The sequence below is a fragment of the Sminthopsis crassicaudata genome, chromosome 2 (assembly GCF_048593235.1).
Source record: "Sminthopsis crassicaudata isolate SCR6 chromosome 2, ASM4859323v1, whole genome shotgun sequence".
Taxonomy (NCBI): Eukaryota; Metazoa; Chordata; class Mammalia; order Dasyuromorphia; family Dasyuridae; genus Sminthopsis; species Sminthopsis crassicaudata.
In genome coordinates this window covers 530,145,582-530,172,949 of record NC_133618.1, presented here as the reverse complement: position 1 = coordinate 530,172,949, position 27,368 = coordinate 530,145,582, and the positions used below count along the sequence as shown (strand labels likewise).

Here is a 27,368-nt window from a genome sequence, read left to right as displayed (position 1 = left end):
CAGACCAATTTGCCTTCTAAATCCTGGCTTTTATCATCCCAAGGACCAGAGCTAGAGAGTCAGAGAGAGGGAGGGAGCTAAGAGAAGATTCCAGTGTAAGAAAAAAGAGGCAATGCTCAAAATATATAGAATTAAAGCTTTCTAGAATTAAAAATATGAGCCAATATCCATTTATACATTAGTGGTTTATAAACACTGGTCTATAACCTCTGGATTGTACCTTTGTTAGCAATAAATATATTTCTGAGGAAACTAATATTATTCTTCCTTAATGTAGTGTATTATGTCATAAAGGGGAATTTCAATGCAATTGTCTCTTTCTCTCTGACAGGCTGACATAGACAAAGCTGTGAGAGCTGCACGCCTGGCTTTTTCTCTTGGCTCAGTGTGGAGGCGAATGGATGCTTCGGAGAGAGGGCGTCTCCTGGGCAAGCTAGCAGACTTGGTGGAAAGAGACAGGGCAGTTCTTTCAGTAAGGAGCCTAAGAATATCCCACTTAATTTTATATTGAAATACACTAGGGAGATTTCTATCTCACATTTCCCTGAAAGTTTTTCTGTCTTTTCAAAAATCTAATAAGGAACCAGAGGCCTTGGACAAAGGCAATGAACGTTAGGTGATCATGGTGAAAGAGAGGTGCTCCCCTGAGGTAAATGAGACTGTATGAAATTTGATGATGAAGGAGGAATCAGATGAGCAATTCTTTTCTCACTTAGTTATAAGATACCAAATTATAATTTCATATCCTCAAGAAGAATTAAGAAAATTTTACAGGCTTTATGAAGACAACAAAAACATTATAATCAATTCCTTAATAGGTAGTGAATTTCTCATTACTAGAGGTAATCTAATAGAGTTTGGATGGATACTTGCCTCATTTGCTATACATGAGACTTATGATTTGGGTAGGGATAGGATTACATTACCTCTGATGTCCCTTCCAACTCTAAGACTCTATAATGGTTTTACTACCTTTGAGTCACGAGAAGGGAGCCATTTTGTTCTGTGATTGACTGGAATGTCCTTGAAGATAGTCAATCATAACTAACTGGGGTCTCTTAATAGAGAGAGATTAATTTATGAGATCAATCAATATTTTCCTTTGATACTGACTTTCTTCTGTCATCAAAGGAAAGAAAATTCCTTAATTCCTCATTCTGTTTACTTGACTGCTCATCAATTCATATCAGTCTTCTAGTGCTTCTCTTTATTTCTCATAGCCATCATTTCTTACAGCACAATGATATTCTATTATATTAATGAACCACAATTTTTTTGCTGTTCTTCCTGTGGAACATTGACTTTCCCTCCAGTTATTTGTAGAACCCTGATTACTAAAAACATTTTCCTTATATTAAACAAAGATTTCTTATCATTGCTCTGTTTTGTCCTGGTGAAGCTAGTAGAACAAGTATAATCTCTGATGCAAATAATATTCCCCTTTACATATTTAAAAATTACCATTTTGATATCACCTTAAGTCCTTTTTTTCTCTAGATCAAATATTCCCTATTCCTTCAACCAATCTGCATGTGGCATGATTTCAAGTCCCTTTTCCATTTGAGTTATCATTCTCCAGATATAGTCCAGCCCATCAATTGTCTCTAGTTTAGAATACACTCCAAATATACTCTGACTAAAGTGAACCCATGGCATACAATAACTTGTGCGCACACACACACACACACACACACACACACACACACACAGATGCACATTACTTCTTCCATTTCATTTTCTAAGTCTATTCCCACACAAATTGCTTTCTAGGCATGTTTTCCCCACCATGTATTTATAGATGATTCTTTGAACCCAAGTGCAAATTTTATATTTATTTGTATTAATGTTCATCTAGTTAGCTTCAGTTTATTGATGTAACTTGTCAAGTTTATTTCAGATCCTATTTTGGTAAAGTCAAAGATATAAAATGTAACATGATCTGGAAAAGGAAATGGTAAACCACTTCATTATCTTTGCCAAGAAAACCCATAAAGTCAGGCATGATTGAAAATGACTGAACAAAAATAACGTTGAGAAGATTGTGAGGGTAAATTATCTATTCAGGAAAGAATTTCTTTTCATTCAGGACTATTAGCTTTTCATACCCACATTATTAGCATTGCTCATGCCTCAATCTTCAAGAATCCTTCTGGGATCTTCCCATTCCATAAAAGTAAAAGGTAGATTTTTTTATAGATTGATTAATTGGTATTAGATTAATTACACATGGGATAAGTCTATATCCAAGGTTATACTTGATTACTACAGTTAGATTTTTTTGTTTAGAATTGTAATGTCATTTCCCACCTAACTCATGTCCTTTCTTTTTTCAAATCCCTGAAAAAGGATTTGAAACCTCACCTATACCATCCTTGCTTGTGTATTAGAGGATTTGGAAATAATGCAAGAGAGATACAAAGTCTTTGGTTTTCTGCAAAATTATGTTTCATAGCCATTGAATTCCAATAGGTAATCATTGACTTTTCTGATCTTGAGCCATGGTAAGGTCCAAGACTTTACCTATATTGACACAATGTAGAATCTCATTCAAACTTAGCTGTTATACAGTGAATCTGCATGACATCAGTAGAGACTTCACAAATGCCATGTAATTGCTGGCTCTACACTTAACTATGTGGATCTTAGTTATTAGCATGCTAATTCTTAGAGAACGTTAAATTTATCCCAAGGGCTACATAAAGAAGTACTAATAAGCCAGTAGCATGGGTTCTCCTTATCCTTGTAATTCTTGTGAGCTAACAAATGCAGAGCTAAGTAATGTGACATTTAAAATGAATACCATCTTGTCCACATTGTAAATGGATAAATTACTGTCAGTAATAGCATTTTTCATTCTAATGAGAGAATGTGAAGATAGAGCACATTTTCATTACATCTTGATCAGCACTAAAATAATGTTCTCAATAGTCCATGCTATAAAAATATCTTCCAGAAGAAATTATATGTATGTGCAGATACAGATAGTGTACACTATTTACTACCTGTGTGTCAAGTTGATATGCTTTGCTTATTGTTAAGGTTGGACTTGTTATCCCATCTTTCTTCTCTGAAAACCTCCATTTAAAAAATTCTGTCTTTTGTTGTATGTTTAATCAGTCTGCAGCCAATTATATGGGATAGTCACTTTAATTTGTTTATATGTCTCTTTTTGTTCATCAAAGATTCTTGGCAATAGGATGGTGCACAGAAGAAAACAAGTCCTTTGGTTGTTAATATATGTGTTTCCCTAGAGGACAGCTTGTTTATTTGATTTTAATAAATAAATTAGTTGGGCACTATAGATAATTCTGTTCACAGCAGGGGCTTTGGCAATCATGGAGAACATTTTATATTCTCCATAGTTCTCTAAAAGTCCTTTGTCCTTCTAATTCAAATTGTTTATGGGGTCCTTGAACTTCATACCACCTACTAATTGTAATAATTAATAATTAAATAATATTATCATCTTTGCTATTGATGACAGAAATATTGTGTTTATATATCAGAATAGTGGTGATTAGGTTCATTGGCTTAAAAATTATGTTCACCTTCAAATGCTTGTTATTTCTGGCTTAAAAATAAAAGGGATATGAACATTTTTTTCAGGAAAAGGAGAAAACTAAATTATGTCAATTTTTTGGTGGGAAATTATGGATCTTCATAAATATTATGTCCAACAGAAAGCAAATTAGAAGTTACAAAAATTTTTCTTTAGTGTTCCCTGGAAATTTGGTTTATCAAATATTATACAATCTTTGCTGTCAGAGCCATTATTTTCATGTGTATAATGTAGGAATACTGAGTTGAGAAGTCTGATTTTTCTTTTATTTCTTTCCACTCTCTCCCTATAGACCATGGAATCTTTAAATGGTGGCAAACCGTTTCTTCAAGCTTTTTATGTGGATTTGCAAGGTGTCATCAAAACTCTTCGGTACTATGCAGGCTGGGCAGATAAGATTCATGGGATGACCATTCCTGTAGGTATGTGGGATTTGAGTATCTTGAAAATAAAAGTGATGTCATTTCTCTGTGATTTTATGACATTTAAAAAATTTTTCATTTGCCATATACAATCCAAGCTTCTATGCCTAAATAAAATGACACATAAAAACATACAAATACACACCCATTTATTTAATGTATACACTTTTAGAAACTTTTAGATTATGTAAACTTTCAGAACCAGAGATTCATGTTATTCCTTAATGAATAGCATCCAGGTATTCCTTTACCCATTTATTTGCATGTATATACATGTCAGCATGATACAGTGTAAGAAGTTGAACTTGAAGATAGGATGATAGAATGATTTGTCTTTAAATGCTTCCCCTATTATTAACTGTGTGATGCTCGACAAAACTTTTAATTGCTTTCTACCTCAGTTTCTTCATTTGCAAAATAGGAATAATGATAACCTGTAATCTGACCTTCACAAACTTATTGTGAGGTACCAGTGAGGAAGTATATAAAAAGTTTTCCAAGCTTTAGAGCATTCTCTAAATGGCAGTAGTAATTATTAGTACAAATATAATATACTTTAGGGTGAGTGAGTAATGCAATAGATAGAGCACTGGGCCTGGAGTCAAGAAAACTCATCTTTATGAGTTTAAATTTGTCCTCAGGTACTTACTAGTTGTGTGACCCTGGGCATTGTCACTTAGCCCTTGTTTGCCTCAGTCTCTTATCTGTAAAATGAGCTTGAGAAGAAACTGGCTTATCACTCTAATATCTTTACCAAGAAAACCCGAATGGGGTCACATAGAGTTAAACATGACTAAACAACAATAACAAAAACCTTCTTAGTGCAGTAGGCAGCATGTTAGTCTCATCATCTAAAGGTCCTGAGCTCAATTCTCAGAGAAGGCAATATACTTTGATTTTATGGGTAGCACAATGGATAGAGCATCAGGCCTGAAGTCAGGAATACCCTAGCTCAAATCCATTCTCACTAGCTGGGTGATCCTGGGCAGGTCACTTAAATCTATGTGTCTTAGTTTCCTCAACTATTAAAAAAAATGCTGCCGAAGGAAATGGCAAATCATTCCAATATCTTTGCTAAGAAAACCCTAAAAAGAGTCAGTGAAATGAATAATAGGATTTAAAAAACAACAAACTTAAACAAAAACTTTCATTACTTAATCCATCAACTGGCATTTAGTAAGTATTTATGTACACTTGCATGTGTGAGTGTATATATATATATATATATATATATATATATATGTGTGTGTGTGTGTGTGTGTGTGTGTGTGTGTATAGCATGATATTAAGAGGTAGAGAGAAATGTAAGTCATAGGTCCCTGCTTTCAGGCAATATGTAATCTAGTTAAGAGGAAAGAAGACAAAATTAATATATATTAAATAATTAGAGGTTAATAGAAACTAACTTATAATTATGTAGCTCATACAGAATATATTTAGTTGTTGCTGAGAAACTGATGGCCTAATCTAAGCATGAAGGGAGATAGGAATGGAGAGGAAGGGATGAATAAATATGACATTTCTACAAATATTTTGTTTATTTTATAGTGGCCTGCTGAATGTTAAATTTCATGTGGTAGGCTAGCTTCTATAGGAATAAGATTTTACAGGCATAAGATTCCCAACTCCCTCATGAAGCCAGTTCTCCAGTGCATAAAGACTTGGTTTAAGCAATGCCAAGTCCTGTTTTCTGACTTTGTCTCTGAGGATCCCAAAGGGACAGTACAAATGTGGGGACTCCTTAATGATCTGGAACTCTGATTTTTGTGAAGATATATCTTATGATGGTTCTAGGAGAGGATAGTGCAGTGGGGAGACAAGGCTCTTGCATACATATTGAGTTAGCCTTTCCTACTTCAGTGTGGGAAGTTTGATATCCTAATTCATGGTGTGATTCTAAACTCTCCACGCCTTCATAGTGAAGAGATCAAAGGATCTGGGTACTCTAATTTCCAGACACTTTTGGCACATCAAGTAGTATGCTTTGAGACATCACAATTTTACCTTTTACAGGTGATTTACATTTTTAAATCTTTGGAACCACAGGGGAAGTTGCCTAAGAGATAGAAAGCTGTAATCTCTATTTTGGTTTCTATCATGGAAAAACTTCCTCTCACTCTGCAGGAAACTCAACTTAGGAGACCCTGATTACAAAGTTGTGCTGGAAATCTCTGAGAAAACTTGATCTTTCTGAAACTTTAAAAAGGAGATGCTTTGGAGGAGCTACATCCTTTTCAATACCATTTTTGTTTTCAAAAAGAGTTGGTTATTTGACAAGCATTCTTATGAATTTTATCCCTCTGGATTTTTGAGACTTTTATTCCTTTTGTTGAACATCAGAGTTAGGGGATTATCTTTGGAAAATTCCTTCCCTTAGAGAGGATCATTGCTAATAACCTTTTTTTTTTTTTTTTTTTCTGCTCCCTCCTTTCCCAGTCTTGCAATCAGTGAAGTAAAAATAAGATAATTTTATTTTTAAAAACTCATTTCCCCCCTCCTCTACTCAAAGGGAATCTAGAGTACTTATGTCCTTTAATAGAATCCATTCTGAAATACAGCCTAAATTTAGTTATTTCTGATTATGTCTTGAAAGGGTTATGGTGTCAGTTGAAACAAAAAGGAGCGACAAGTCGGTCGCCCCAAGAGATTAAAACATATGGGTCATTCTAGAGAGCTCGGACTATCCAGGATTGTATTCTGGATTGTATTTAACACACATAACCACCTGATACACAGTAGGTCTTGTTGTTTGGTTAATTGATCTTCCAGAAGACTGTGCATCTTTGCTAGTCTCTCAGCCTAGATTACCTCAATAACCTTTTCAAAGCCAATATTAGTATCATTGCTCTTCATTTTAAAGAGAATCAGTAATATCATGGAGATGATGTCTTAACTTATATGTGAATTGGATTTAAGTGAGGCAGAGTTGCAAAGTCATCAGCTTCACTTCTCTTATTGAGTTATTAAAGTCCATCAGCAGGACAAAAGTTAAGACAATTGTTAATGACCTGGAATGCAACGAATGACCTGGATATCCTTAATATGTGTTTCACAGCACCTACTTTTGCATCTTCATGGCCACTGGAACAAATTGTTCTCATTTATCTGTTCCATTGGAGTAGCAGAATGTATCCTCTCTCCTCAAATCAAATGCACACCAACATTTGTGCTAATCCTTTGAGGAATGTGCTTCATTAGGAATACTTTGGACATACAAACCAAAAAGCCCTTTAATTTGGTAAATACTTTAGTTTGGATTATTTACACAAAGCACCATATATAAAAGTAATCAATTAAAAGCAATGACTATCAAGAAACTGTTGTCAACAATATTCGAGGTACAAGAATAAGATTTTTGAAATTGTTCAGTGTACTGTATTTGTTTTATATTAAGATGAAATCACTAGAAACTCAGACATTGACAGTCTTGTAGTAAAATACAAATGATGGGATAATAGGAAACATTTGACTGATAGGGAAATTCAATGACTTGGGAATTAGCACTTTCTTCCACTAAAGTAATTTCATAGATATAGTATCACTCAAACTACTTGCTATCCTTAAGACCTGGGAAGGGGTAGAGATAATTATTTTCATTTTACAAGTGGGGAAATAAAGGATCAGTTATGAGATCTAGAGACTGCTATGGCATCTAGGTCAGCAGGTATCCAGTCTATTATTCTTTTCTGTAGAATCCACTTTTCTTCCTTTTTTTTTTTTCTTTCTTTTTTTGCGCTGAGGCAATTGGAATTAAGTGACTTGCCCAGGGTCACACCGATAGTTGTTAAGTATCTGAGGTCACATTTGAACTCAGGTCCTCCTGATGTTAGAGCTGATGCTCTATCCACTACACCACCTAGCTGCCCCTTTTCTTCTTTTTGAGAATCAATTTATTATTATATTAATCATGAGCTTTTTCTTGTCAATAAATGTCTTTTTGAAATTGATTTTATATGAATGCAAAGAAAACAATTTTTTTGGAATGAATTGCTAATCTAATGCACTTCTGCTATCTTGATTCTAATACTACTGGGAGGAGTGATTGGATACAATGTAATATAAATAATATACATTTTAAAATGAAGTCAATAAGCAGTTTTAAAGGAATCTTTTTGAATGAATTAGTAGCCTTCATTTCTATTTGACTTTGACACTATTGAGCTAGAGCATTGAGAGGTTCACTGACATGCTCAAGGTCAAACAGTTAGAATATGTCATAGGGGAAATTTGAATTTCTGTCATCTTGATTTTGAGCTCTTCAGGTAGTATACCATGTTGCTGCTAATGTAAGTATATTTGTTGTTATTGTTCAGTTGTGTATGACTCTTTGTGATCCAATTTGGGGTTTCCTTAGCAAAGATACTGGAGTGGTTTGCCAATTCCTACTCTAGCTCATTTTATAGATGAGGAAACTGAGGCAAAAAGGCCAGGGTCACTCAGCTAATTAGTATCTGAGGCCAAATTTGAACTTCAGGCTTGGCAGTCTATCCATTTTGCTCCCTTGTGCCCCAAAATAAGTACATAAAATAGGTTAAATAAAAAAATAATAAAATAAATAATATTGTTATTTAATATTATTTAACAATTTAATTAAATTTAAATTAAGAATAGCAAAATAAATAAATAAGTTATGTATTATGAGCAGAGTCATTTAAAGAGTACATACAATTTTTTTTTTTTAATAAGGAAGGTAGTATGGCACAATGAAAAGAGAAGTATTATGTACAAAAGTCGGAACACTTCTGGAGTATTATGTTCAGTACACGATACCAAAATTTAAGAGGGTCATAGATAAATAGCAAATAAAAAGTCTTAGAAAACTGAATGAGATTATATGATTTAGATTTCACAACTTGCTCTAAAATTAATTGTGACCCTCTTTTTGCCTCAAATTCACAAAAACAATAATGGACATTTACAGAAAAAATGCTTTATGTCAATTATCTCGTTTGATGCTCAAATAATTTTGTGTGTTAACTACTATGACAATCCCTATTTTACATGGAAATCAAGAAACTGAGGATCCAAGAACTAAAATTTTTTAAGTGACTAAACCATAGTCACACAACTAGTAGGTAACAGGAAAAAGACTTGAAGTATTTTATGACTCCAAATCTGTTTTTCCTTGTATTGCATTATACTGCCTCATGGTCTAAATCCCAAAATTTCACCAGACCCAGCATAATTTAGAAACAGTTGCCAAAAGAAGATTACACTGGGGCCTTAATTCTTTAGTGGGAAGTGCTAAAATAAATGACCGATTCTATCCATTTGAGAGTAGAGGCTCTGAGGGTTCTGTGCTCAGAAAGGGTCTTGAAGGGATGTTTAGATAGAATTTTTTTTGAGTCCTGTGCTTTAGGGAAAATGTCAGAATGTAAAGCTGCTTTCTAGGCAGCTCCCATAGACCCCTGGGAAGGTGAAGTGAGAATCCTAGCAAGTATCCTCAAAAGTATTAACACCTTTTTTATGCCAACTTAAAGTTATAGTGTTTGTGTTGGCATTTTTAATGTTTGTCATTACAGCTGTAAAGTTTTCATTGCAGTCTGTTTAGTATCAGAAAGCATAAGATCTTCCTGAAGTGGGGGTTGGGAGTGTGGGACAGGGGATATTTAATAGTTCTTACTTAGAAATCTAGAGGGTCTAAGTGGATAGTGTTGGCGTGATCAAAACAAAGCCTCCGAACTAGGCAAATGGTTCTTTGCTTGCATTGAAGAATTAGGCCTTTCCCTTTAATCTTAGAAAGACAGATAACTCATTCCCTGAGAAAGAACAAGTGCAATGTGATGAGCTTACAATGGGATAATAGAAGTAAATATCAATTACTATTAATTGCCTAATTAGGAGAACATGAAGTTCAGTGGTGAAATCAGCTTGTATTATGTGTTATACAGTGATTCTGCTGGAAAAAAAAATTCAGATAGGATAATGAATCTTTCCTTTTTTGATACTTTCAGAGCATCAGAAGTTGGAGATTCCTGGGAGACAAGATAGTAATGTTTTATGTCATATTTATGTAATATTATATAATAATAATATTGCATATTTATTAACATCATTTAATTATTATACTGTAATGATATTAATATTATGTAATTTCTGGAATTTTTTATCTTAATTTTTCCTTTTTCCTAGCTTATGCTATAATTACCTGACAAATCATCATGAGGATCCTATTTTTGATCCACCTCTTCTTTTAATCTGCGGCTTGGCAAACTTTGTCCAAATTTATTTTAAAAATTAATGAGCTTATTCTTAGCTCCTAGGCATTAGCACAGCAGACAAAGATGGATTTGGCTTCCAGACATAGTTAAGGACAAATACTTAAAGAATGAAAGGATGTTATAAAACCTAGAGAAAATGGGCTTCTAAAATACTATGATTCTCCGACCCTTTCCTCTCATTCATATCTTCTATCCCAGACTTATTCATTTTCTATATCATTTTCTTTCCTTTTAAAGCAAGTTTTATGGATGTGTTTTGTTTTTTACATTGCAAACATTTAGATTACTCACTTCTTTAGAGGTTATCTTGTAACTGAGTTAAGTAAAACTAATAGCATAGTGACTTCATCTGAGAGGGCATACATTTCACATCTGTAACGATCGTCTACTCCTCTCTTCCTTTTTTAAAATATAATTTATTTTGTTTCTCTTCCATTGTGACAAAAAGAAATTTAAAACATTACTTGCAACAATTGGTAGAGAGAACTCCCTTTCACTGGCTTCCTTCCCCATTCAAATGGGCACTTATGCTCAATAACTTGAATTTTTAAATTTGGTGGGGCACTGGGAGATTCAATCACTTCCTCAGATTCACACAATCAGGATGTGTTAGAGTTATCCCTGTAATCCACTGATATACGTACAAAGTGAATGAGCATTACCTAAGTTACATTCCATAAATCTAGATTTCTTTTCATCTATCCATTTTATTTAAAGTGAAGAAAGCAGGCCTTACAAGCCACATTTAGTATCTTGTTAAGGCAAATAGATTAAAATGTGAATAAAATTAGGTTCTAATCAAAGTGATGCTGCAGCTTTTATTTTACTAATATTTAACAGCAAGAACATTTAGCATCAACCATCTCTCTTGTTACCAGATCCATTAAAACCTACTAATTAACTTTCTATATATGCTCAGTGTTTCAATTACATTGAAATTGATATTACTTATTTATTTTGCTGGGTTTCTCCTCAGTTTCCTCTGTGTTTCAGGTGATAGATGGATGAAGGAGGAAGAGACAGACACACAGATACACAAAGAGAGAAAATGACAGAAACATAGAGAGAGATGGAGAGACAGACATACAGAGAGAAAAAAAAAGAGACAGAGGGAGACAGAGATAAAGAAAGAGGGAATAAAGATTCAGAGCAGAGAGAGTGAGAGAGAGCGAGAGAGCACATATTAGGTGCTTACATTTGCCAGAAACTATGTTAAATTTGAGGGGTAAGAATACAAATAAAAGACAATCCCTACTCTCAGGTAGCTTGCATTTTTACAAGAAAAGATGATACATAAAGGGGAGCTTGAGGGTAGGTAGAAGGATATGCTTGCAGAAACATGGAATAGAGATGGCCAGGGAATCTGGACAAGATAAGGTCAAAGTTGGCCTCTCAAAGTTCAAAATAGTTCTAGAGGGTGGAGAGTAGTTTTCTATTGGGAAGAAGTTAAAGATGTTGAAGTAGTTATTTTGATTCCAATGCCATCACCTGGAATACATAGACATGTGGGCTCTATGAGTTCATTATAGACATTTTGATGAAAAAAAGAGGAAAAATCAGATAGTAATCTGATTTTTTTTCTAACAAACTAACATTAAGAAGCCAGGTAATTTAGGAGAAAATTAGGAGATTACTAGAGTATCTATATTACAGTAATCCCTCTTAGTCTGCACTGGTTTTTAAGCTAATTTGAACTATTCTGTGGTTCATTGTGGCCAATACACCAACACAGATCAATGACTTCATGCCGTATCACTACATAGTGGTGACATCCAGGCTACATGATTTAATCTCCACACACAATATAACCAGTATAATTTAGAATTAAACAGAACCTGTTATACATCACTTAGTACAAACCTCTCATTTTATAAATTAAGAAGTTGTGATACAGAAAGTTTAACTGATGAGTGTCAGGTCCCATAGAGAGTAGTAAGTATCAGAGACAGGATTTTAATCCAGGTTCCCTAACTCAGGATCTCTTGCTTTTTTGCAGGTGGCCATGAATCCTTGATTCATATTATAATGAGGAATTTTACATGAAACAGATAATTATTTTCTCCTAGAACACAATTGGATATAAACATATCTGCTTTAAAGGAAAACTATATTTAAGGCTTCTTCTCTTTTTTTTTGAGAGTCAGCTTTAAAAGGAATTACTTTTAAATGGTGTTCATTATTAAAAGCTTGGTGAGAGATGACTGCTTTATTTTGTTCATTTTATCAATGGAAAAACTAAATAGAAGTCACAAGTGTTATTAAAGCATTGTGTTGTATTTCCAGTTCTGATGCTTTTTTTTTTTTTAAGCTCTCTGAGCCAAGATTTCATCCTGATTAGTTGGCCAAAACATATGTTATCTGATTCTCACTATACCTCTGGTAAATGCAAAGTGAGCTTGCTAAGTTATGGAGCCACATCTATGTGGTCCAGGGTTTAATATATAAAAACATGAAACTATTGAGGGGAAGTACCAAGTAAGAGCTTAGAGCAAGAATAACACAATCTTTTCTACTTCTCTTAAAGTATAATGATCGTTGTCAAATATTGTAAATAAAATATGGGAAAAAAACACTATTCATTCCAGACATAGGAGGTTCTAGGTATCCTTTGGGTCAAGGAAGAAAAACAGAATGTTCTGTATTGCATAGCCAGGAGGATTTATTTAGCCTAGACCAGGAGTTCTTAAGCTAGAGTTCATGAACTTAAAAAAAAAAATTAAAAAAAGACAAATATTTCAATAGTTGTTTTGATCTCCTTGGTAATCATTCATTTGTTTTATGTATTTAAAACATTATTCCCATTATCTTTCCCTGATTATTTATCTCATATAGCATTCAATTCTAAAATGTTCTGATGTGCTCTAAATGTGTTATTATTCTTTTAGCCTCCTACTGGATTATAAATGTCTCAAGAGCAGAAACTTTGTCTTGTTTAAGCTTCTTATCTAAATTTTGTATCTTATCTGTCTCCCCCCAACAATAATGTGCCCACATTACATGCATTAAACAAATATTCTTAGTCATTTAGCCTCCCAGGTTCCTCTAGCTTGTGAGAACTTGAATAGCACACAAGTTTCTTTAAGAAGTTTCTGGGTTACCTGCATTTATAAGAGAAGAAATAACTCCCAACTTACCTTAGTGTCCCAGATCAATACTATTAGTAGTATTTAAATCCATTGCAATTTTAAAATTCAATTAGTTGGCAGTCCTAATCCACGGTGTGCCTTTGGTCTCCCTAGCTATAAGTGAGTGGTAAAGAACCTTCTATGGTTTGAAAGAATCAAGGTACTTTCTACTGACTATCTAGGAAAAGTTAAGACATTGGGAGAACCATGTCATAGTCTATTGTGGATGAGTATCTTTGCCTGTATGTCAGAAATGTGAACAGTATATCCAGGAAAGTTTTAAATGTTTCCAATAGGAGGCATCCCCTGGGAAACCATTCTTCAAGCTAACTCACATTTTGAGAGCTTGGCTTTTGAAATGTTTATCTAAATTTTCCTTTGCCCTCTTTCAACTCCGTAAAATCATTTCTTTCTCCTTGGACAACCTGGCTCCTTTTCAGACCATCTTAAATAACATACACTAACTCCATCCTTCCATTTCTTAGACTAAATGAGATATTTGGTTCTTTGGGGTTTCCTTAGGAATGAGTACTACACATAGATGTGGAACTACTCCATTTTTTATTTTTATGCTAACTAATGTCTTATTTTTCTGATGATTCTAGAATTGAAGATTTGGGATTTCCTAGGAAATCTCAACAATTATCCTAATTTTCTAAGAATTTTGTCTTCTTTCTAAAAATGGCAAAGGGCAGGTCTTTTATTTTTCTTTTTGACTATTTGTAAGAGACATTAAGGAAGATAGATTACTTGTTTTTGGACAGGAGCCATAATTTTTTTTTTTTTTTTTTTTGGTATAGAGAAGTCTCATGAGAAAAGTACTTCTACTAACAGAGATTGGGATCTTCAGTTTTAGAAATTTGCCTGGGACATTGAAAGGTTAAGTAATTAAGTTAAGCCCAGGATTACAAAGCCAATATGTGTTAGAGGTGAGATTTGAATCCAGGTCTTCTTGGCTTCCAGGCTAACTTTCTATCCATTATACCATGGTCATATTTATATTCCTTGATAATATGAACAAATTTGTTTGATTATTCTTTTCTTTTTCCCTGGGAGGCAAATTATCTCTAAGATGTTTGGCCATGTCTAAACCAAACCAAAACAATCAGTCAATTCAGTTTTTAAAAACCAACTATCATTTTTGGTTCTGGATTTGTTTGTTTGTTTTGGTAACAGCTTGATTGAACTTTTCAATTTGTTTTGATGTATAAAAGATCCAATAAGGAATTTTCTCCTCATTATTTCCATTGTTTTTGACCATCACTGTGAATAATAGATGATTAATCTGAATAATTTGGATCAAATAAATTTCCCTTTTGTCAGTAGAAAGATGTTGGAAGATTTTTTGTTTTAAGTGGTTTAGATTTTGGGAGGCTACATAATCTGAATAATTATAGCAATTTCTTGTTTTACTTTTGCTTAATTCTTTCTTTCTTTCTTTCCTTCCTCTTCCTTCTTTCTCTCCTTTCCCCTTCTCCCTTTTTTCTCCTCCTCCTCCTCTTCCTCCTTCTTCTCTTTCTCTTTCTCCTTTTCCTTCCCTTCCTTATCTTTCTCCTATTCTTACAATTTAATTAAGTGATTTACCCAGGCTCATGCAGCTAGTATCTGAGGTCACATTTGAACTCAGGTCCTCCTCTCTATAAGGCTAGTGCTATATCTGCCTCTGATTTCAAAGACAACAGTACTTCCATTGTATCATATATGCTTGATCACAATCCTATACAGCCGTCAAAATGGCCATCTTCCTTTTCTAAGACTCATTGAGTTTATTTTCTGACTTTCCTTGAATTGGGTTATTGGTGGCAATATAAAGAATATGTGTTTATTTTTGCCTTCTCTTCTTCTACTGGCTAGCATTTCAAGTCTATTAGATTATTTGTCATTCAGTCATTTCAGTCATATCTGACAGTGATCTCATTTAGGATTTTATTGGCCAAGATACCGAGTGGTTTGCTGTTACCTTCTGCAGATCATTTTACAGATGAGGAAACTGAGGCAAAAGAGACTAAATGGTATAGTTAGAGTCACACAGCTAGTAAGTTTCTGAAGCCAGATTTGAACTCATGAAATCGAGTCTTCCTGACTCCAAACCCTACACCCTATTCACTGTAACTCTAAACTTTCTTATATTAGATTATTAGGTACTCTGTTATTGTGGATTTTGGTCACAGATCTTAAATTGTAAGGTACCTCAAAATTATTTAATCTCAACTCCTTATTTTATAGATGAGGAAATTGAGGTACAAAAAAGAGAAGGGATCTGTCCCGAGTCACATAGGTGAGTGGATTTGCATTTGTCAAGGGTTGTCGAATAATTAGAGAGCTAAACTTCATAACAGGAAGAGCTAGCCTCAAGTGCTGCCTCGGACATATTGGCTGTGTGATTCTGGATAACTTGTAGTCCTTTTCTTGGTAGGCTCCTGAGAGTGCCCTGTACCAGTGAAATCCTAGGTCCAATTTTCATCCACACAGGGAGATATAGGAAAAGATCTAGATTTGAACCCAGATCCTACAACTCCAAACCCAATATACTTTCCATGCTATGTACCTTTTAGGAATTGGTTTCACATTTAATTATTTTAAGTTTTTATGACACTTCAATTTTACTCTCTTCCCCCCTCAGTGCTAGTTTTGTTTTTTTCCCCTCTAAAGAATTGTGCTCAATATAATCACTTTTGATTGTTGTAAGATGTGACTACTCATACCCTCCATTTCTGCCTTTACCATCTTCCCCTTGTTTTTATGCTTGGATTCAGTGACCTTGTAACCATTACTCCTATAAGAACTTTAAGGAATGGCTCTGTGTGAACATTTCATCTCTCTCCCCATTTCTACTGCTACCCAGCTTCCCTCCCTCTCCTTCTGCATTATGGATTTGGTTCTTTTAGTTCAAACTCTCTGAAGGGTGTCCATGCTCATCTGTTTCAGATGGAGATTATTTTACATTTACAAAACATGAACCCATTGGAGTGTGTGGACAGATCATCCCGGTGAGTGTATCTCCTCCTCACGCCTCATATTTATTTTCATTTGAACTGAGTTCTCTTTAAAGATACATAAAACATGGACCTCAACAATGTGTGTTTTCCATTACAGGAGGAAAAAAGGGCTGAGATCATGTTGTTGACATATCTTTAACAGCCTCCCTGCAAATGCTTATTTGAACAGGTTAATAGGGTTTCAGCTCTGTTACCAGGAGTTGAGTCCTCAAGTCATGGAATTCTCATGATTAAAATAAGCAAAGTGAAACACAGAGTATTAATAACCTGCCCCTAGTTATGGATGCCCAGGCAGCTTATGGAAAATGAATGCTTTGTAATGTTTGCTTATTTATTTTTTAGAATTCTGACTCACCATCTTTCCAGGCAGATTATATTATTTTATATGGAATTTTAATCCCATTCTTTCCCACTGTTTCTTTTCACAGGAATTTAGCTAGAAGACACTCCACAAGACACAGCAGCGCAATTAACGTCATGGACATAATTGAAACCATGCTGGGCTGTTGTGTATCTTTTAAAGGGAAATCAGTGTAGTGCTTCAGTGTTTGGGTTGGCCCATTAAACATTGTCCTTCCCCTCTCTCTCTCTCTCTCTCTCTCTCTCTCTCTCTCTCTCTCTCTCTCTCTCTCTCTCTCTCTCTCTCTCTCTCTCTCTCTCTCTCTCTTTCCCATACACACCCTTGGCACAGCCCAGGACATCACTGAATAATCTATCTTTTAAAAGTACTGGCTAATAGTTTCTGGCAGTGATTTCAAGGGGAGGCTCAAATGAAATGATTACACTATGGTGTAAGAAGTTTTCCTTTACAAAACCATAGGGGAGCAGATTGAAATATTCATTGATTTGAGGGAAAGGGGAATTGTTTTGATTTTCAAAGTCTCTGGGGAAGTTAGAAGTAGAAAATGGCCTTAGGGACTAACTAATCTAATTCCTAATTTTTACAGCTAAGGAAATTGAGGCTCTGAAGATGTGTCATAGCCAAGTATTGCAGTTAATATAGTAGCAGCTTCTCTGATGCCATAGCCAGTGTTCTTTCTGTTAAATCATATCATTTCTCTAGCCAGTTGTTGTAAAGAAGAAATTTAGAATATTAAACTTGGTATAATGAAGATCTGAACTTAAATCCTATCTCTGACACTTAGTAGCCAATAGCAAAAATCCTTTTTTATTTAAGGTTACTCCTTATGACTTAATTACAAAGACCTAGAGGGTTGTACTTAGTGTTGGTGGAGGGAGTTCTCGTACTAGACATCTGTCTTTGGATGTAATTAATTATTTGTGGTTAGAGATTACCCCCCACCCCCATACTCCAAGCTTCTAACTGCTGTTAAACTTGCTACTTTTCGGGGAAAAAAAACAAAAACAAGGAAGAATTGTTAGAATGAGGCTCTTCTATTTTAAGGTACTTAGCCAAATCTTCCTAGACCAGAACACAATGATATAGAATCTGTCAACTGAACACAATTTGCTCCTTTTACCCTTTATCCTCCCCCAAGCTGTAGCTGTCCCTGACAGACCAAGGACTGCCTCACCATTCCTCTTTAGCTCAAGTGCTAGGCTCTAAGATTTTTATATACTGTGGATGGAATTAAAACATCACTGTGGGCTCTCAAGTTTATAAACAACTGTGGGGAAAAGAAATTGAGTGTTTGATGAAGGCAAGACACTTGTATATTTTTGCAAGCTTGCCAGGGCTAGGAAGAAGACTCTGAGCATGGCAGCTGAGAAGCTTCAGACAGTCAAGGGCTAAAGTCTAGGTGACCAAGATTTCTGTTTTCTTTCTTAATGAAACTATCAATGACATCTGATACCACCAGGATACATGCCTGAGCTGATGACAGTATAATCTTAATGGTCTTTTAAAAACAATTTAAACCAGTTTCCCCATGAATGCATCTATGTGCTTACTCATGTATTTAAATTTTCAGTCTCCATTTGTATGGAACTGAGGAATAGGACCCAAATTTATAATGAAGTTGAAACATGTAACTTTGATATGCATTTGCTAATATACAGAGTAATTTTCTATAATAAACTTGTAGGGCTCAGAGGGAAAAAAAAAGATATGGTTTTTGAAAACAAAATGTTGATTTCAACTATGATTCTCATCAGGAGCCCTTGGATCTGGTCCCTTACAAAAACTGTGAGAATTTTTCAGTTTTTTCCCCAGGTCAGCAATAATTTTATTAAATGTCTTCTACTTTCCAAACATTGTGCTAGGCTCTGAGAATACAAAAAGGCAAAGACACAGTCTCTGCTTTCGGGGAACTAAAAATCTAAAGGGGAAAAAAAGAAAAAGGGCACTACCAGTGCCAAAAATTCCAAGTACTAAGGGGGAAAAAAGATACCCTCTGAACCAAATGCTCACAAAAGCCAACAGCCTGAGGTTTCTCAACAAACAAATCCTGTATCATATCATTGCTTTGGAGAGTGGGGTTGCTGGTGGTTGGTAAGATTGGTGAATCAATGAATAGACAGAAAGAGAAGAATTTCAAGGTCAGCCCTTCTCCATATTTAAGAGGGGTGATTAAAAACCCAAACACCAGTACTTTGTACTGGACAAGATTTATGTTGAGAAATCTGAGCAGTCCTGATTTGAAAACAAAGTGGTTTTTCCATTCTGAGATTTTTTTTTCCTCCTCTCAGTGGAACTTCCCCCTGCTGATGTTTGCCTGGAAAATTGCTCCAGCTCTGTGCTGTGGCAATACAGTAGTTATTAAGCCTGCGGAACAAACACCTCTCAGCGCTCTCTATATGGGGAGCCCCTCATCAAGGAGGTAAGAGAAAAACTGACATTAGAAAACTGGGCCCCTGCCAAAAGGGACTACTAGAGCCTAGATTGTGTGGTCTGTGATCAACTTCAACAAAGAATGTCTCCTCCAATTGTATTTTGTCAGGCTGGCTTTCCACCAGGAGTCATCAATATCTTGCCAGGATATGGGCCAACAGCAGGGGCAGCAATTGCTTCTCATGTTGGCATAGACAAGATTGCCTTCACAGGGTCTACTGAGGTGAGTACCATGGAAACATTGGTCAAAAACAGACCTACAAATGGGTACCAGCGTGTATGCTTAAGGCCTAGACTAGATTAATTTCTATTTATAAGAAGGTAGACTTTGGAGTTAATCTTTGTAATAAATGTTATCAGTCCCACCTGGAAAATGGGGCTAAATCTAAGAAAGTGGAATTTATTGAGGAAAAAGGTAATCCATTGTGTTTTTAAAATATTACTTTCTTATAAGAGGGGAAAACATGGTTATATAGTAGTTTGTATGAAAAAGCTCTTTGGAGGGAAAAATGACCTGGAGAATGTTACTATTAGAAGAAGAAAGGAACCAAGATCTACTCTCCAAAAGGATAGATAAATGATTGAGTTCTCAAAAGAATTACTAGCTATTAAAGTCACATAAAAATTGTATCAAATCACTGATAAGAGACATGAAAATTAAAACAACTCTAAAGAGAATTTAGAAACCAAATTTTAAATGAATATTAAAAATCAATAAATGAATGAGTGAATTAATGGACAAAAAAAAAGAAAAAAAGAAAAAAGATCTGATATTATTAGTGGGCTGCAAGCTCAATTTGAGTCTAAATGGCAGCCAAGAAATTTAAGGTAAAATTACACTATAATGCAAAGGCCACAGTTTCCGAGAGTTAAAGAAGCAATGCTTTTTTTAAACTTTGCCCCAGTCAGATCAAATCTCAAATATTGTTTTCAATTCTGGAGACTACAGTTTGATAAGGACATTAATAAACTGTAAAAAATCCAAATGAGGGCAATCAGAAGGACTGCAGATTCATGGTATAGTTGCCTGTTTGAAGGAAATAAGCTGCTTAGTTTAGTCTATAGAGAGGAGACTGGGATAGGATTGGAGAGAGGAATAGGACATAGATTTTTTTCAAGTCCTTGAAAAATTGTTAGGAATGAATAAATGAAGCATTTATTAAGCACTTATGTGTTTAAGGCTCTGGAGATACAAATATAAAAGTAAAATTCACTACTCTCAAGAAACTCTAATGGATTTTAGGCTGGGGTGTTGTGAGACTCAAATGTGACAATTCAGATGAAGTACTTTACAACCTTAAAGTGCTTTACAAATGCCAGTTATTGTTATTGTTATTATTATTATTATTATTATTATATCCCCCAATCTGGTAATTATTTCATTTCCTGAATCTTCTCCTGTAAGAATTGCTCTTAGTTTAAGAATTTTCTTCCTGACATACCATGAACATTTCTTTTTCACCAACCAGGATATTATGTCAATGAATAAGGAACCTCCACTAGGAATGTCTGTTGTGCCTGATCCCCTTGACATAACTAAGATTCATGCCTTGATCATAAATCAAATTTGATCACAGGCATTGGCCTGTGGACTCTATGAGGGGGGGAATGCATGTACAAAAAAATTTAAATTAAATTTTAAAATTTTATTTTAATTTTCTTACATGTAAAAATAATATTTTTAACATATGCTTTTTAAAACCTTGAGTTTCCAGTTCTTATCCTCCTTCCCTCCTCTCTCTTCTCTTCCCTCTCTTCTCAGGGAGTAGGATCCCTACATGCAATCATGCAAAATATATTTCCATATTAGCCATGTTACAAAAGAAAATACAAACAAAAAAAAATACCCACAAGAAAAAGGTTTTTTTTTTTAAAATATGCTTTGATCTACAATCAGACTCTATCAGCCTATCTTTCTATCTTTCTGTCTTTCTGTCTTTCTCTGGAGGTAATAGCAGTTTTCATCATGCATCCTTTGGAATGTATTAGATGATTGTATTGGTGAGAATAACCAAATGATTCACAACTGAAAATTGTACAATATTGTTGTTACTGTGTACAATATTCTCCTGGTTCTGTTCATTTAACTTTGCATCACTTCATCTAAGTCTTCTTAGATTTTTCTAAAACCATCCTGCTTGTAATTTCTTACATGTGCACAAATTTTCAAGCTTAATCTATATTATTAAAACTTTCCTACATCAACAAAATGATGAATCAACTAATGATTTATAGTAATTGATTTCTGAGATTTATATGTTCACAATGAAGATTTTAAAATGTACTCTCAAGAGCCCATACAAACTGGCTTTAGTATGCTCCTGGCCACAACAGATAGGAAAGGTTTCAGCTGCAAGTCAGATGGAAAAAGTTTCATGGTCCTTGGTATACAATATTAAAGTAAATGATAGTGTCTCTTATTAAATGTGATTTCCACTGATTACGTAGAAGACTTAGATTTGTTTTGTTTAGGTCTGTAGTACAGAACTTGGAACTGTGGGTAAAAATTGTCCCAAAAAACAAACACTGAAGCTCTTTGTAAGGAAAACTAATAGAGGCTATGTGGTTTAATGGATAAAGTCCTGCACTTGAAGTTAGGAAGAGTTTTGAATCCAGCCTCAGTCACTTATGAGTTATATCACCCTTGGGAGGACACTTAATGTTACTAAACCTCAGTTTCCTCATCTCTATGTAAAATGAGGGGATAGAATTAGATGATTTATCTCTAAATCTATGATCTTATGTGGAAATACAAGTTGCTAGGGAGGGAGAGAGAGAGAGGAAGAAAGGGAGAGAAGGAGAGAGGGAGGGAGAGTTCAAGATATGAGGAACCTGTTTATAGGTATAGAAATAGAACATATAGGCTTGTATATGAGGCAACTAGTAAGTATAGCTAATTGTAGAGTGTGTGGAGGAGAGTTATTTGTAAGAAGACTTGATAGGTAGAAAGAACCTTTAATTGCCAAACAGAGGAATTTAAATTTGAGTCTACATATGGAACCAAATGAGCTGACTGAATGTGTGGGGTGGGGAGTGGCTGTGAGTAGCATGGTCACAGCTGTGCTTTAGAAAGAGAAGGGGGAATAAGCAGTTATATAGTACCTACTATGGGTTAGACACTGTGCTAAACACTTTATCTCATTTGATTCTCACAAATCTGGGAGGTAAATGCTGTTATAATCCCCAATTTTACAGTCAAGGAAACTGAGACAGACTTGCCCAGAATTATACCTTAGCTTATACAGCTAAGTGACTAAGATTTAATTTGAACGCAGCTCTTCCTGTCTCCAGGCCCAGCACTCTATCCATTATACAACCTCAAATGATTCTGGCAGTTGTGTGAGGATGAACTAGAGTGGGAAGACCTTAGAAGCAGGGAAACTAGGAAGATATTACAGTTGTCTAGATAAGAGGTAATGAGGGGCTAAACTAGGACTGTGTGAATGAAGATGAAATGACCCATATGAGACATACCTTGGAGAAAAAAAATAATAAAAGTACCTAGCAACTGATTGGGTATGTCAAAGGGATTGGGCTAGCATGTGGTGGTGGTTGTGATTTTTATTTGCCCTTTGTTTTTAAAGAGGACCAAGACATCAGGGAAGTGAGGCCATGACATGCAAGTGAGTTGGATTGAAGTGAGGGAGGGCTGGGCAAAGTTACCTATCTTACTTTCTCCTTCAGAGCCATCTGGGTCCGGTGGCCAGACATAGATCGTGTCACCTGGAGGTGGCCCTGGATGCAGATTGGTATGGAAATATAAAGAAAGAGATGGATGTAAAAGACATTTTAATGGGAGAATTAGTAAGACATAGTGGCTAACTTGGTGAAGGGGATTGGGTGGAAGGTCATCAATCACTCCAAAATTTTGAGCCTGGGAGACTAAAAGAATAATAGTATCATTGACAGGCATAGAAAAGTATTGATGGATATTTGGATTTGGAAAAAAAAGATGATGAGTTTGGTTTTGTTTGGAGGTTTCTGAGTAGAAAGTTTCAGAGTTGTAATTGCTGCATAACAAGGGCTAGAGTTGTAGATTTGAAGGGAAGAGAGAATTGAAGCTATGAGAAAGAAGTTTGTAGTGGGGGAAAATTGGAGCTGAGGTCTAAGCCTTTCTATAGCCATATTTAAAGGAGGGAAGGAGAAGGGAATCCAATAGAGAAGAAATGGCTAAAGTAGTAGAGGAGAATCAGTCCAGTGTTAATTCACAAAAGTGAACAGAGGAATTTTCTATATAGAGAAATTTCTCTAATTAAAGAAGTCTAGAGAGTTTCAAGGAGGGGATGATTAATAGTGTTAAATGTCAAATGCTTCAAAGAAGGATTAATTACTTTTTTCTATCTTTTAATCATAACTGTTTTCCTTAGCATTTTCAATATTTTTTTACATCTCACTTAAATTAAGTCCCCAAGTAACTTTCTTTGAGATAAATGTGAAAGGATTAAATGTTAGTAACATAATTTAAGGAATGCAGCATATATGACTAAAATACCACTGATAGCTAGCTAGTTCTAGATGTGTTTATAAACATTGAATTTTATGTAAAAAGAACTGGATTCAGAGTCCTGGATCTACTATCTGCTATCTGTGTAATGATGTGTAAATTATATTATGTCTCTCAACCTGTTTCCTCATGTATAGAAGGAGATAAGAAAACTAAGACTCAAAGTAGTGATGTCTTTGCTTGTAATTGTCAAAGGGATGACTCCCATATACAAGTTCTTATTCCTTCCAGAGAATTTTATCAAGCTCTAAGAAGAGGTTACATGGGTCTAAGATTTATAAATTTGAAAATGTTTATTCATAGGATCAGAGATTAGACACCCTGTAATCTTTGTGGATGAAGATATTGAGACACAAAGAGATAATGACTGACAGTTACATAATTGGCAAGTGGCAAAATGAATTGAATCCAGGCCTTCTTTCAAAATCCAGCACTCTTTCCACTTCATCATAGCACTTCATAGTTTGTAATCATCATAAGGAAAAAATAATAGTGCCACAAATTGATTCTTTCTATTTTATAGTCACATTTGAGAAAAATGAGGCCAGTTTCCATTTTCCATCTTTAATGTTACACATCTGCTTTGAAGCAAATTGACAGTGGTAGTCAATAAAAACAGGGAAAAGGGTAATAATGATCCCAGCTTGTACTTGGCTATTTACTATTTTCAAATAATCAATGAATACCATTATTATTCAGTTTTATGAATTTTTTTTCATAGCTGATGTTGAAATTCAGAAAATTTGACCAAACTTTTATTTGAATGTGAAATAGAGGTTTCTTGGTACAGTGAAAAGAGTACTGGATTCAGAGGAAAGGAAGGACCTGGGTCTAAATTCTACCTCTCCTACTTATGATCTATGTGACTTTAGACAAATCATTTAACTTCTCTCAGCCTCAGTTTCTTTATCTGTAAAATGAGTCAGGACTAGACGACCTCTGAGAGTCTTTCTAGTTCTAGACCCTATGGTATGAGCCAAAGTGTTAGGTTTCATAATTATCTTTCTTAGCCAAATAAATAGAGTATTTTGGGGGAAAAGAGGGAGTAGGAATTCCAGACAGTTTTACCTTAAATAGACATTTATACTCCAGAGCTGTAGATTTTATACCAATTCAAGGTCTATCTTTAAAGGCCTCTGTAATAGGAAGTGAAAAAACCCTACAGAGATGAAAAAGCTAGCTCCAAAAACTTAAACCAAGAGCAGATGGACCATTTTAATGCAGTGTTAGTGTAAGCTGTTCCATACTGTTTTTGATTTCCTATTACACTGAATGCTTGTTAGAACGAGTCAACACTGTAAAAACACGCAGGAGTTTTAACAGTGACTGGTGAACACATAATTTCAACCTTGCAGTAAAAGTGTTTAGTATTTGAAGAACATAAACATGTCCCCAAACAACAGGGAAATAACTTGGTTTTCCTCTATGGTTATTTCCCATGTCACCTTTCCTCTCACACAGACCAGATTTCCCTCAACTTTATCCAGACCAAGTTAATTTCCTTCCCATTTAACTCTGCCAGTGATTTGTCATATGGAGAGCTAATTCCTGAGTAGAACAAATTAATCATAAAATCTGATTAGAAGAAAGTTCAAGTTAAAGAAGTTTTAGAATCTTTGACCTTAGGAGCCATTGGTTCAATTTGAGTTAATCTTTTTCCATCTTTGATTTCACAGTCTCCAGAATGAAAAACAAAACCAACACTACATCAAATACCACACCTTTAGAAAAAAGAGTCACTTAAGCTCACTTAGAAGAATAGTGACCCAACAGATATTGTGTCTTTTCTTCAAAGTGAAAATGTTTGCTAGAGTGGGAGTTAGCAAAAGTCCTCTTCCCTCTTTATCCTTTCCCTTCTAACAACCAAACCACCACCACTAAAACGCTGTAAACAAGGCAAATCTAACCTCAAGTAATCAGGAACTAAAATAAAATGTACCATAAACTCAGTCATGTTAATGGCATGTAAATCACCTTCCTAGTATCTGCTCTGTGTGTGTGTGTGTGTGTGTGTGTGTGTGTGTGTGTGTGTGTGTGTGTTTGTGCGCAAGCGTTGGCACTCGCATCTTGCTGGCCCACTTTAGGTCAGTTTGGGAAGAAAGTGTCTATTTGCAAATCAGATGCCAACTGCAAACTAGTTCCTGCTGCCTCCTGTCAATTTTCTATTGCGTCTGTTTGTTTTTTAAAAATATTTTGGAAAGATTTTCAACTTCTAGTAAAAGTTTTGTATATCAGTGTTTGTTATTTTGTTTACCTTTCTACCAGGAAGTTGGGGAAGACTTTGAGCTGAGTGTTTGCTTTGCTAAAACAGATTTAATTGTTTTACTTTGGGGGATAGAAGAGGGAGAAAGGGTAACAGTGTTGGGTGGTTCAGATTGGGAGCTCATCTTTCAGTTTCAGTTGCCTCAGAATTGTCTTGATAAGCATTGATGTGCAAAACTGATACTAGGATTTGGAAATCTTTCCAAAATATGTATGAAAATAAACACATTCAGGACAAAGTTGAGAGGAGACTGCAGGAACTAGTTCACAATTGGAATCTTATTTGTACATGGACACTTTCTCCCAAAACAAGCCCAAGGTTGTTTTTCATTGTTGAATTATGGTTTAGGGGAAAGTGTCTTTGCAGGCAAGCACAAACAACTTTTATACAAAATTAGTATTGCATGAATAAATAAACATCCCAGAATTTCCAGTAACTCATCCAATGATAAAGCTACCATATATAAACTTGCAAACTTGAGCTCCAGATAAATAATCTACCTTGTATGCCAACTGAGCTATAATAATGGTCCAATGACAGTATTAGTACACAGGCACCTAAAAGGAAAAAAAATTCAAAATGTTTGTATGAACCATCAACTTTCCTCAAATCCTGTAAAATATCAAAGTTTTATTAAGTATTTCAAAATCTTTCTAGAAGTTTATAGAACTAAAGAAATAGCATAATACAGTGGTTTCATAAAAATGCCCAACTGGAGCAAAAAAGGTAAGAGTTCACATTTGGGCCAAGCCATTGTGTCTAATATTTTTCCCCCTTCAAATAGATTGTAACTTAGAAATAGTATAATTGTAAAGCTGTGAATTGACTACATACCTAAAAACTTTGTTCTGACATCATTTTCCAATTTGTTTGTGATTAATTTACATTTTCCATTTATTCCCACTCCTTGAAGTGTGTTTTCCTTGAAAATCCAGAAGATCAATCACCCCTTGGTTAGTTTGCTGTTGTTAACCCCGTCTCACCAGACATCCCCATCAACAAACTCCTCCCTTTTCCTCTAATAGACTTGATGGTACAACATTATAGATTTAGAACTGAAAGGGATCTTAGATGCTTTCTGGTTCATCCCCCCTCATCTTACAGGTGAGGAAAATGAGTCTGAGAGAGATTAAGTTGCTTGTTCAGGATCACATGTGTTCATAGGTGTTTGAAGCAGAATTTGAAATCTGGTCTTCCTGATTACAAGCCCAGAACTCTGATACACCTTTCCTATCTTTTTGAAATATCTCCAAAATATACCTCAAGATCCAACTTACCTGGTCCCACTCCATATGAATGTAATATTTTAATGTTGGGGCAAGATAGCTCATTCAGGTTTCTCTCTGAGGATCATTTGAATGATTTGTTTTCTTGCAGTAAGGTGTCCAGAGAGTTATTTGGTCTTATAGTCAGTATGAAAGTCTTCATCAAATATTTGAATCTTTTATGTCCTCCTCATTGAAGATCTCAGATCAAAGGTTAGA

The 27,368-nt window shown here is 35.0% G+C and overlaps 1 protein-coding gene across 1 annotated transcript in view; it reads left to right on the top strand.

Moving 5' to 3' along the window:
• The window catches only part of ALDH1A2 (aldehyde dehydrogenase 1 family member A2), a 109,117-nt gene that overhangs the window by 39,166 nt on the left and 42,583 nt on the right, over positions 1 to 27,368 (top strand). The window contains 6 exon segments of the mRNA XM_074294629.1: positions 332 to 472; positions 3,852 to 3,981; positions 16,256 to 16,317; positions 18,976 to 19,092; positions 19,095 to 19,106; positions 19,227 to 19,340. Coding sequence (XP_074150730.1) covers positions 332 to 472; positions 3,852 to 3,981; positions 16,256 to 16,317; positions 18,976 to 19,092; positions 19,095 to 19,106; positions 19,227 to 19,340 — 576 coding nt within the window.